Source organism: Strix uralensis, chromosome 20 (assembly GCF_047716275.1).
Source record: "Strix uralensis isolate ZFMK-TIS-50842 chromosome 20, bStrUra1, whole genome shotgun sequence".
NCBI classification, from domain to species: Eukaryota; Metazoa; Chordata; class Aves; order Strigiformes; family Strigidae; genus Strix; species Strix uralensis.
In genome coordinates, this window is record NC_133991.1 from 7,614,186 (window position 1) to 7,627,470 (window position 13,285).

The window sequence follows — 13,285 nt, forward strand, 5'->3', positions numbered from 1 at the left end:
CACACGCTGAAGTGTTGACGAGTAAAAACTTAAGAATGAAGTAAAAGGTGAGCATCGGCTGTGGTGGTCCAATGTTGGAATCACGTGCCTCTGAATTTTGGAGAATTTGGCAACTCCATTCTGATCTGGGCTCTGTCTACATTAGTTTTGGATTTCATCTTTCATGTTTTGATCAGTGTTGAGGGTTTTTTTAAAAAAAAAGAACATTATTCAACCAGACAGCATCACAAACCTGTTAAAAGGGATTTTTTGGAACTTAACTTGGGAAATACAGTCCTTTCCTTGCCACTGGCTTAAGCAGAAGCATTTTTGCTCTGGGACTGTAATGTCTCTCCCTAGTTTAAATAAGGAGCAGCTGCAAAACACACATACAGAGTCACATGTGTGTATATTTTTATATGCCCCCAGCCTCCTGACATAGCCTTTGGACCAGCCTTTCAGGCTCCCACGGCCGTTGCTGTTCAGTAACACACTGCTCACATAGGCTCAACCCACCAAGCCCTTGTCCAAGCTCCTGGCAATGAAACAAAAGGGCCCCATTTTGGTGAATTGTAGAATTTCTACAATTACACTCCAGGACATAGACCCAGCCAATTTAAAAAAAATTTTTTTTTTTTTTTTTAAATCCTAACATGACTTTTGATGTTATCAGCAGTGCTGTGTCCGCTTTGGACCTCCCACAAAGCCCTTGATCTCAGTGATATCCCATGGCTGGAGTAGGAGGTTAATTTGAGCTTTGTGTACACACTCCTTCCCTTTTATCCACTGGGAGTTTAGTCTTTCAGCATCAGTGGGTGTCCCTCAGCTCATGCATTAAAAGAGATGAAGTCTAGTCTCATATTCTCTGTTTTATTCATCCTTATTATTATATATACACTATGTATAATGTATAGCATATAGTATATCTTATTATATACATCTCAGTCACATTCCTCCTTTAAGCTAAATGTTCCTTCTCTGAGGCTACGAGAGCTTAACCCTTTTGTCAACATTATTACTAACAGACTACATGCATTTGTTTGTATTCCTTCTCTCCTTTTCCAAAATATCTATTCCAGTGTTTGACTGTCATCACTTGAAGCAGGAGTAGGGACTTTGAAAAAGCTATTTAATACTTATCTTTGATACTACCAGTATTTCAGGACAAGTCTTTTATCTGAAGACGGTTTTTTTTCTGATGACTCACTATGTTCAATAATTTTTTGCTGACATTTTTGTAAATAATTTTCTCACCAGTGATATCATATAAATTTCTTACTGTAATTCTTCACTCTGTGGGGCTGCCTCTTCTTCATTTTTCTTGAGCTATTTCTTTGCCCTCCAAGGAAGTGGCTCAATAGCCCAATTATACTTTATTACATGATCCCGATTTGTACAGTGCTTTAGAGAAATGTCATGAATTTAAACTAAGAGGAAATACTTTTCTTTTAATTCTCTTTGATCCAAACATCAATATTCTTATTGATGGGAACGCTTTCTCATCTGATTCAATGCTGCATGCAAAATAGCCTTCAGTTCAGCATGAGTGTGTATAAATCAGCATCCTGTCAAAGTGTTATCAGGAGTTTAGTGCACGGTTGTATACCCAATCCTATCATTACATTAGCCAAAACCCCATATACTGTTTCCAGCTGGGGAAAAAAAAAAAAATCTGTGTCTTCCCCTATGGAATATCCTCATAAAATGTGAGGATGAAACCAAGTGGGTGTAACTGAGCCTCCACTAAAGCTCATAGGGATTTGTTTAATGGTAAGATCTTCCTCCAGAAATTTGGGGCCATTCTGTGGCAAACTTTATGGCAGGGATGAAAGTTTTCACAGCTGTTTGTTAACATAATATCCTCCTCATTTTCATGAGATGGTTCAGAATATCCACAGAACTATTTTTATTAAATCATGTTTGGGGTTTGTTTGTTTGTTTACTGAGGGACAGATTGAGTGTAGGCTGCTGCAGAACAGCAAGCTATCCCCCAGCACAAGCACAGGGCTGCTCTGACCCAGTAAGTTAGGAGATTTCCTCTGCCTTTGATCTAGACTGCAGATCGTCAGGGTGAGAAGGCTATTTGTAAAAGATAATCAATCCATTTCAGTAGGTATCAGCTAAATCCCTCTCAAGGGGAAAAAGATAGAGCCCTAGTGAGAAATTCTCTTTTACTTGCTGGCAGAAATTGTATGCATGCTCCAAGGAAAAAAAAACCAAATGTGAAGCAATATTAAAAGCAGCTCAAAAGAAGAAAAGAGCTGCCCTGAAGTTATCCCCATTCCCCTTTTGTTATCTTCTTGGTTTTGCTAAATTAAAGCCACACTAGAAGTTACATGAAGGCAGGCAGGCAGCATCACTCCATGCAGGAGACATCCATGCTGGATAAAACACAGATCGACCCCTGGATGCTTATTTTAGCCATGCTATTAAATGGTTATCACTTACTCACAGGGATACTATGATGTGCTTTATTTGACAGCAAGATCCCACTATAACCAGCTTTGGTACTTAAACACTGCAAGACAAGAGCAAGTTAGTTTTAGGTGGGAAGAGCTTGTTACCAAGGCATCACCCTGGACCCAGCCTCACTGCACCTTGCTCGCCGGGGCTGCTTCCAAAAACTGATGCGGCAGTACATACAGCAGAGAAGTAGCTGCCAACATATGAACATTGTTTTTTTCTTTAAAATAATAATAAATATACTATTTCATTGGTTTCTTTTCCAGTGTTTCTAAAAAATTACCACATCACATTAACAGCTGTCTTTCTGCCCACATACAGGTTAAATGAGACCTTGTAAAGGGATAAGTATAGATCTTGTTAAATTACTGTGGAGGTGTGTGTTTGAGGTTCCAGCTAACCCAGCAAACCATGAACTGTCACTAATAGAAGTGCCATCACAGCAGTGAAATTGGTCCCCAAGGCACAGGAGAGTTTAGTGAGAGTCCAGATGTGTTGAGCACCAGGGACATTATTGACCTACCCACTGGAGCTTGGCACCAGATCACTTAATAATAGTTTTTTGCACTGTATGATCTGACTTGCCATAAGAAAAAAATCAAACCAAACCTCACATTAAACAAAGGAAAACATCAATAGTTTTGTAACTTTTTTTAAAAGTCCTCTTGTTCTCCTGCTACTGAGGTGTGTTCGAGGACTGATCCTCCACGTGGGTAAGTTATTTCTACCAGAGCTTCCAGAGCTGTTTGCTCCTAGAAATTTTGAGCTATTTTCTTATGTTAAATAAGCTTTAAGACTAACCTAACACTGTTAAAGTGAGGGCCCAACTCTTTGGATGAATGACACTTAGATTCACCCTGGAAATTTTGATTTAAAACACATCACTGTGGAAGAGCAGCTCAGGATCTTGCCTAAGGCAAAGGGGATTCGCATCAATTCATTGGCATAACTTTTCTCTGGCTAGTTTTAGTCTGGGTAGCTATTTTCCTGCACCTGCATGAAACACAGTAATTGCCCTAGCTTAGACTGAGCAGCCTGGGCTACTGGAGTGAGCAAAATAGCCTTATGCCTTTGCCCTCTTGCAAAGTCAGGCTTAGTGCCAATGGCAGGAGAAGGGGGTGAAGGAGCAAGGCCAAGTTCTGACCCTTCCTCCAGCCTCTTTGTATGGCCCAGCTCACAGCATGGAATAAATCCAGTAACCAGCAGCATTATCCGTCACACCCCTCTCCACTTTGCAGTGCAAGTTTGGTAATACATTTAGTTTTAAGGTGACGTAGGGGGGTGTAGCAGATGCATCCCAGCTTCACCGCGTCTTGCGGCTGAGAGAAGCCCAGATGGGAAAGTGCTAATTGCACCATTGCACCAAGGCACCAAAATTTTAAAAAAGATTAAAATTAGAGAAATTGTCTGGCCAGTCTTTTGCTAGGCAGCCTGCATGCATAATCTTTCCCAGGGCAAACCAACAACTGAAATGTGCAGATCATAATAAATGGTAACAGCAGCTCTCATTAGCCTTTCCTCCTACCCCAACCCAACTGTTGGCTGATGTGTGTAATAAGTCACTTAATGAGCCAAGATTTGTTTAAAAGAAAAAGGTTTCCAGGAGGATTTGTCTACCTTTGAATGGGCCTAAATCACAGGTTCAGAGCCTGCAGTGGGTGATCATAGTCTGGGGCTTCTGTTTATCAGTAAAGCCCAGCCCACTCAGCACATAGCAAAAACCCTTAGTGAAGGGCAGCTCATCCATCAGGCTGGTTTGGTTTCTTCTCTTCAGACCACAACTCTCTTGCTAGGATGCCCAAAGGCAGTGCAGAGACTCAGCGAACCCAGCTGTGCTTACAGTTCCCACTGGATTGCCTGCACCCACGTAAGGATTCTGTGTTTTAACCCCAAAATCCCACTCAGCTGCATGAGGCCCTGAAGGAGCACAGCCCTGTGCCAGGGCTTCAGTTTGTATTGGCTAAAGCTGGTCCCCACAAAGCCAGAGGACTGACCCTCTTGGATTTCATCCAAGCTGGAGAAGTGAAAGCACATATTAAATAAATAATACAGCCATAAAACCCCAGCACGCTGCTGCTCCCTGGTTTCTCTGCTCCTGGTGCCATATGCAGAAGGAAAAGGCTTTCCCTCTGCCTCTGGCTGTTTTGGTTTTGCTCTTTCAGATCTTGCTTTTGCTGCGATCACCCGACTCCTCAGAGTCCTACCTTCTGTGCTGGATATGTCCCTTTTCTCCTGTTTTCTGTTCTTGAGATTCCATTATAGATTTTTTTTTTCTTTCCCCCACCAAGGGCCAAGATGTTTCTCATGATCTGGCACAGCCTCACAGGTAGGGCTGCGTGTCAAATTAAGAGACGGGTGCTATTTCATGCAGTACATCCCAGATGTTTGTCATTCTCCCCATCTCCCATGGCTTCCTATCGAGGGCCACTGGGTTTGCTGTGCAGTGATGAGCTCCCAGAGCCCAGGGCCTGACGGACCCTGCCCCAGCCCGTGGCACAAGCATGGTCACAGCAGATAGCGCTTGCTGAGCTGCCCCGGCTTGCTCGCCCGATGCCGTATGCCAACGCTTTCTTTATGCCAGGGCTGCAGTCAGGATGATGGATCAAAATTACCCTCAGGTCTCCCGGGTACTTAGAATTAGAAGGTTAATAAGAAGTCAATCACTCTTCTAAATGGTGGTAAAGAAATTGGCCAACTGCTGCACAAACCCACGTTTTTAAGGATGAGAAATTAATTCATGCAGCTGCTATTTGGTCTAATGCCATTCGAGCATTTTTTGGGAAGACTTGCTGTCTTCCTGGATCCTGCAATGCCCTTCGTGGTCTCTCCCCTTCTGCCTGGCTGAAGTCTGCTCCAGCCCACAGCAATGTCCCCCCAGCAGCAGTGACTGCAGCCAGGACAAGCTCCTCTCTTCAAACATAAAATCCCTGAATAACACACACACAGGAGCTGAGCAGTTTCTGGGGCATGAAGAAGGAGGGAAAATTGATTTCCTTAAGGAGACCTTAACATTGCATAGCCCAATTTGGGTGAAATTCAGTCATTTTGCTCGCAGCACAACAAGCAGGTGCTTTTCTATTAGAGCTGGAGGGTTGCACTGGGCCATGGGAGCCCATAAAGTGCTCAAGGAACCACGAATAAAAAAACAAATTTAGTTCTTTCCTGTGGGGTGTTCCCTGAAAGCAAATAGTTTGTGTGAAATGACAGTGATCCAAGAGCCAGGTGACGATCAAGGCCTTTTGCACAGCTGTTGCATCCAGCTCTGATTTCGGTACCTGCTCGAGCCCAGGAGAGTTTGTGAAATTACCTCCCTTTCTGCCACGAAGTAATATCAGAAAGCCACAGCTTAAGTGCAAATTGAAACTGGGAAGAGAGCTTGTTTTCCTAGTGTTTAGCCAAGCCTCTAGACACAAGTTGACTTTAATCCCAATGCCTATCTGCATCCATTTCTTCCTTGTAATATGATCTTCAAAGGAGGAGTAGGAACAAAGTACTGCTAAACAGACTGTGGAGCATAATCCAGCATCACCAGCCTTTCACCCCTCCCAGCCTCCCCATCACAACCTGGTCAGAATTTGTGATATGTTTCTGGTCTAAAAACAGCACCCAGGAGTTTGCCTGCTCTCACCCCAGCTCAGCTGGGTCATAGCCAGGTCTCCATAGTCAACCTGTGGCCATGGGCACCCGGTACATGGCTCTTGTGCCGTTCAAGAGAGAAAAAGAGTAGCTCTGGATTTGGAGACTCTCTTGTTAACGGGCACACAACCTATGGGCATGGACCTTTGGAGTAAAGCTCTCGTTTTTCCCCTGGTTTGAAATAACAGTCTGTGGGCAGTCAGCTCTCATGGGCAGCTTGGAAAAACATGCCCAGAGGAGACAGCAGAGCAGCGTCTTGGCCCTGTGTCCTCCACAGCATTACATTATCTGGCCAGCAGCTTAACCCCAAGTGCAAATGCAGTTGCTTTCTCAACCGGTGCACATGCGTGTATCTGATGGCAGGCAGGATGTCAGGGCAGCCCTGCCACAGCTTGTTCTGTATTTACTGCTAAAACCAACATAAGTCCTGTTAGGCTAGCTGCCTTGCTGCCTGCGTCCTCTGTGTTGCCCCACCAAACAAGGTGGCCTCCTGCAGCGATTGGGAAACCGCTGCCTGTTGACTCAAAGGCAGGCACTAATATTCCACAGGGGTGTGAAAGACAGACGAGTAAGGCACTGCAAATAGCTCTGCACCCTTGGCAGAGCAGACATGCATGGCAGATCATCATCCAGACACTCGCAATACCTTGTACAGCCCCCATGCTCCCAAATCATGTTGCCCTCCTGATGACTACAGAGATTCCGTTAAACTAGAGCACTTAGCTCGTGGCCATGCACACATGCCATCCTTCATGGGAGGGGGGGACACCTGACAGCATGTCCCTTTCTGCTGCTGGGCTGAACCAGGCTTTCTGCTCTCCCTGGCCCTTTCCTAACACTTCAAGACACACTGGCTTGGAGTAAGCTCTTTAGCTGTAGCTTGTAGCAATTTCAGCCTTCCTGTGATTATTTAGGAAAGTCATTCAAGTGATGATGATTTTAGAAAGAACACACACATACATACACACACATGCTCAAGCATTTTTGGGGGTTTATTTCCATAGAAACTGCAGGAATTTCACTCCTCCTTGGCTTGCAGGTCTATAGTACATCAAGTAGCCATGGCAAGCTCCTCATACTCCAGTGGTGAACATGGGTATTAATCAGTCAACAATAAAATGCTTTGGTACTTACAAATAACCTTCATTTTCTTCCACCCTGCCTCTATTCTAAATTATTTCCCCAAAGTCTAGTGTGGAGCTCACAACACCTTGCAAGGTTGTCTGTGTACGTTATTTACAAATTAAAGCTCAGCACAATTTACAACTCTCTAGCTGTGTTAATTCTGTAACTCCTCAGGGGAAAAGCCCAATGCTTACCAGCTGCCTGCACTCACCCCCAGATCACAAACAGGTCACAGCTTGGGGTGCATGTTGTGGGACCACTTGTAAAACATCCTACCGTGCTGTGCAAGACTAATTTCAAACAAGGTGTGTTGGCACTGGAGGAGACGCCCTTCAGCATCTGTGTAGCGGAGGTGGTGGGCTTGCTCAGCAGCTAAGGAAAGCAGTGTTAGCACTGGTTTGCATTTTCAGCTAGAAAAACCAACAGGTGCTGGGCAGAACCATTCCCTGGCTCAGGCTGTAATGAAAGGCAAAAAGCATTTCTGCAGCTGGCTGGGTTGGCGCGAGGCTAACGCATGTGCCACCGCAGCAGAGAGAAGACATGTGAGCTCCCTAAGTTGACATGAGCAATTAGCATGCGTGAGGCTCCTTCCACCTCCTAATTCACTCAGAATAATTCATTAGCAAAAAGTCCTCAGCAGTGCTAGTCTGCCAACAGGTCCTCATTGTAGATGTGTTCTTTGATTCACTTTAGAAGATAAATTGACCTGTGAAACTCCAGTCTAGCTCATGCTAATGAGTCTCTGTAGGGCCATCGTAAGAATTAATTTATTTATCTAAGGACTTCTCCGTAGTGCTCATCTCCTTGGCAGCTAGACTGAAGAGACATAATAGGTCTAACACACTGGAAATACTAGATCAAACCACCCAACCCTGGAGGTGCCAGTCCTACATTTGCTGTCTTGGACTAAAGTTGTTCTGGCTCACGTGTCCTCGCACTTAAAGAGCTTCATAATCAGCAGTGTGAGAAGTGTTACACCAGCACCAGCAATTCCTGTCCATCTAATTAGAGGGCTTCCTTACCCTTTGTTGCATATTTAAGAGCATCAGGATAGCCTCTTTATTCCAGGGTTTTGCAGTGGCTGTAGACAAGAACTCTGCACTCTTTCTGAACTATAATTTTTGAGTATGTTCTCCTTGTTTCTGGCCATCTTCTATCAATAAATAGCCTTGAAATGTCTCTCTGCCTCCCAACTGCACAGATACACTCCTGGCCTCTACATAACAGATGCTTAGCCCCAGTTGAACATCCTACCTAAATAACTCGTGTTCTTTCCCCCTCTGAGAATGGCCAGGGAGCCCAAAGCGTTACCACCAAGCAGAGACATCCCCCCACATTAACGTCCCTCTTCTTTTCTTCCTACTCAGCTTGAAAGCTGTCCTGATGGGGAAGCCTCAGGACAACACAGTGGACTTGTCGGGCATCCCACTGACACTGAAAGACTTGGACCGTGTCACGTCCTACCTCCAGCACAGCTCGGAGCACATCGACACGGTGGAGCTGTGCTTCACGGAGCTGACGGACGACATGCTGCTGCAGCTGCTGCCGGTGCTCTGCGTGCTGCCCCACCTCACCACCCTCTCCCTCAATGGCAACCGGCTCACCAAAGCCATCCTACGGGACCTCACCGAAACCCTGAAGGACCCCAAGAAGTTCCCCAGTGTCACCTGGATCGACCTTGGCAACAATGTGGACATCTTCTCCTTGCCGCAGCCTTTCTTGGTCAGCCTAAAGAGACGATGCCCAAAACAAGGCAACTTGCCCACCATTCTGGAGTTTGGCGAGGGTCAGGTAAGCGATTTGGAAAGCCAAGATGGCCTGGCTGAGAGCCAGGAGGACCTGCAAGCTGGACCAGGCAAGACTGATAACATAGGCTTGCAGCAGACAGACAGAACAGTCGAGGTTGGGGAGCTCCCCAACTCGGAGCAAGGTGCTGCGACAGCGCAGACATGATGTTCAGCTCCATGGCTCTTGGGTGGGCACGTTGAGCAAAGATGACTTAAAACCAAGACCTCAGCATTGGAGGTCCCGGCGGAGGGTCGATTCACACAGTGGGATGCTTCGGGAGTCCAGACTGCTGCCTTCCTCCCGTAAGATGAATGTCAACTTTTTTCTTTTCAAAGAACACATAAAGGTGATCGCATTGAATATCTGTATTTTATAAAAGCTGGCCAGGTATTTTTAAACGTTAGTGATGTGCTGTGCTTTTTAACCTCTCAAAAATGCATCTCCAAGGTGGTGTAATAAGAGGCCCTTCAAAGAGCACAAAGGGGGAGAAGAAGGATACCCAGACTTTGCAGGGAAGGGCTCCCTCTCCTTAGCACTAGATCTAGCCAGACCCCAGCTGCTCTCCCACACGTGATAGACAGACAGCGGTCACCCCAAAGAGGACTGCCACCAAGATAAACCACAAATCCTTTCCAATTCTGACTTTAGGAGTTGGGGATGAATAGCATATCTGCTGAGATACAACAAACGTCTGATCACACACTAACCAGGGGTGTTTCTCTTAATATTGTGAGCCAGCCCAGAGGGAGAGCTTTGCTTTCCTGGTGCGGAGCTAAATCCCAGCCCGCAGCATGCCTGGACACCACTCTCACCCTCCAGCCTTACCGAAATCAGGCTGGCACTTGTGCCTGCCCAGTGTTTATTCAGATGTAAAATCCAGTTTCCCACCAGCCGTGCTGCTGTAATAACCCCAGAGCTTTTAATGTGGTACCTGGAGCTTGCACCAGCAACGCTGAGAGTATTTGATCCATTTTGGGGAGCAATCCACAAAATCTGGAGCCAGGGCTCAGCTCAGGTTCATTGCTGTTGCTGGCAAAAGAGACCACAATACTGAAGGTTTATAAAAGGAAAAATAATCCTGGGGTTCATCCCTGTATCACTGCCACTGAGGGCTGGGCAGACACAGCCAGCTAGGGATTTAAAGCCTCAGAAAGGCTGTTGGGGCACTTGGCTGTATGTGTCCATCCCTCCTGGACCAGAAGTGCTTTGTTTCTAAAATGTTATTTCGGTTTTTTCTAAGAGACACAGTTTTGATTTTATTTTATTTTTGATGGAAAATGGATCACCCCAGAGCAGCAGCGCTGGAATGGGCACTTTGGCTTTTGAACCAGATTTTCATTTGATCCTAAACCTGGGGGAGGGCAGGAAAGTGTGGAAAAACTTCCTCTCCCCTACATTCAAAGGACCAAACATGACTCCCTTTGCTAAGAGGGAGCCCTTTTTTATCTATTTAAAGGCCATCCCTGACCAGCTTTACAGCATCGTTTTCCTGGCTCGCAGCAGTGACCCTCTGGCTTTGCTTGTTCTGGGTGCAAATGCAGTCAGACATTTTGGTCATCTCTTTGGCTCTGTTCATTTAACATCACTGCACCAGGAAGCTTTTTCCAGAGGGGCTTCATGCTGTCAGTTGTTGTTTCTCCTCTGTACACAAGTAGATAACTTAGAAGAAACTCTGCTACTCGTTTTAATACATTTGGCAACGTTCAGTATGATTTGCATGTATCCAAGCCTTTTTTCTTTTTTTTAATGCTAACTCCTTCCAACAGGCATGAAAAAACTTTGCAGTGAATAAACTGTTCTGTTTAAAATAAAGGAGCTATCCGTAATCGAAATAAATGACAATGTTTAATAAAGACCCAGCGTTGAATTTTTCCTCTGTACAGGCTGAATGCCCAGCTGACAGCCCCGAGTACCCCAGTAAAAACTACAGCTGAAGGAGAACACAGTGCTAAGCGCTGCAGGTCTGGGTTCTCCAGGGTGCTTAAAAAAAAGGGTCACTGTAGCTGGCTGGAGAAATAGATAGCCCAGTTTTTGAGCTGGATTCTGCATGGTGGGCACGAGGTGGACTCAAAAGCATCATAAAAGCATCTGTTAAATTTTAAATGTCTCCAGTGTGTAAAACTAATGCGAGAGAAAGGAATACTGAGAATGACATACTGCTCCACAGGGTATTTCTCTCCAGTGCTACAGTCTCAGGGCACTGAAGGAGATGGCTTCTTATTTGCAGCAAGGACTCTATATATAATCTTTTGTTCCAGCACCCAAACCATGGCAGGGGACAGCACATAGAAGCCAACATGCTGGTGGGAGCAGGCTTGTCCTAACTCCCAGGAGACCTCTCCCACAGCACTTGGGGGCTATTTCCACCATTACTACAACTTTAATAAAGTACCTTTAATAGAGGTATAAATTAAGCAAGATGGGATACACCAGGCTGGCCAGGTCTCAGATGCATCCCTAACCATCAGCCCATCCTTGGGGGACATTGCACTTCTCCCCCTCCCCAGGAGCCACACGCAGGGGTCTCCTTGCAGGCTATGGGACAGACCCTATGGCACGGATGTTTTGTTCATATGGAAAGGCTGACAGGCAGCTTGTAGAGCCTGTGCCTAGATCCAGAGCAGGCAATGAGACACAGGCAGCAAATCCACCATCACTACTTCATCTGCCACATGCACACGTTGCCCTGCTGTGCCAGTAGTACATCCCTCATGGAGATTTGTTAACTCAGTGTATGGGGATTTCATCAAGAACAAGATTTCTCCTTGCAAAAAATAAACTCTAGCACCTTCTTCTGTAAGAGGTCAGGCACAGGTTTGCTCAATACCTCAGTACTCAACACTGGACTCCCCTCCTCATGCACAGCTCAGGCCCCTCTGTCTGTTTAAATTATTTAAATCACAAGCTCCTTGCTGCTGGCTTTTTATTTTCTGCTAAGTATTTGCACAGGAACCAGACATCCTGGGCCTCAGCATCCATCTGGACCCCCCAGTTTGGCCGTGCAAATTCATAAACCAGAGGCGCTTTGCATTTAGAGCACTGCATCATTTATTGATGCTTTGCACGCTCAATTCCCTCGCCAACACAAACCACCCAGGAGGTTGCTCCTGCCACATTTCCCCTCCAGCTGAGCTTCTACCTGCTGTGAAACACATCAGTCAACTGGGAGATATTTTGCATTTATCAGACTCTTTCTGCAAGGGGCTACCAGCAGCCCACCAGCTCAACTTTTGGCTGCACAGGGCTAAATGTCAGGCTCTGTCCCCAGTGCTGCTGCAGATGTGCTGCAAATCAGGAGCACCTCATCCCGGCCATCCCCCTCTGCTGTGAAATGCTGTGGTTGGGTCCCCTGTGTGATCATCCAGGGCCATGCTGCAAAGGACAGACCTCCAGAGAAAGACCCCATGTCCCTCAGCCCTTCGCCCCGTGCAGATGTTGCACCACTTGAGCTAGCTCTGCTCCACTGGTACAGCCAGGTTGTGCCAGTATCTCTGTGCCCAGCGAGGATTTAGCCCTTCCAAGAAAGGGAAATAACTAGAAAGGGCCTTTTACTGATATAGTTGTGCATGCTGAACCATGCACCAAATTACTGACTTTCATAGGAAAATAAAAAAACCCACAGCTCTAGTAGAGACAGTTACTTGGTTATAAAAACAAGAGGGCTTTACTAATCAGTCTCTTCCTCACAGTGTGGATTAGGTCAATTAGCCATTTATTGCACTCAGGATGACTATGATCCTGTGGGCTCAGTAAAGAGTGGGGTTTTTTTAAGAAAGCAGCGTGAGATTGCTTCCCTTCCCAGCTCATCAGCATCAAAACAAGCTTGGATCTCACTCCATATATAATCAGTGTTCCCTGTGCTACACTGGGCTGCTGCTTCTGGTCAGAAGCTTTTAAATGGCTCTAGAAGAAGGATTTGAGTACTGAAAAATCACTGCTGTTAGAATATTAAAGTTGGATGAGGTCATTTCTTGTCAAAGGAGGGAGGAAATGGCCACCATAAAATAAAAAAGTCCATAAAATATCCAAGCCCAGTTTGGTTAGTTATCTCCATCAGAGCCACACAGCTCTGCCTGTGCATGAAAGAAACTAGTCTGTGGGAGAAGATTTATGCCTTCAGCAACAAAAATGTAATTGGAAATCATTCTGTGCAGATTGAAGAGCCCACACTGAGGGGAATCAAAGCAGTAGGCGAGGAATGAGAGAAGCATGAAAGAGCTGATGCCACGTGCTCCAGAGGGCTCGTTCCAGCTGGGTTATCTCAGAAGAGTTTGCACAAGCCCTATTTGGGTTT

The 13,285-nt window shown here is 45.7% G+C and overlaps 1 protein-coding gene across 1 annotated transcript in view; it reads left to right on the forward strand.

The window, feature by feature from the left end:
* The window catches only part of LRRC75A (leucine rich repeat containing 75A), a 98,723-nt gene extending 87,879 nt beyond the window's left edge, over positions 1-10,844 (forward strand). The window contains exon 4 of the mRNA XM_074890549.1: positions 8,571-10,844. Coding sequence (XP_074746650.1) covers positions 8,571-9,156 — 586 coding nt within the window. The 3' untranslated portion in view covers positions 9,157-10,844. The remainder of the gene's footprint in view (positions 1-8,570) is intronic.
* The last annotated feature ends 2,441 nt before the right edge of the window (positions 10,845-13,285 follow it).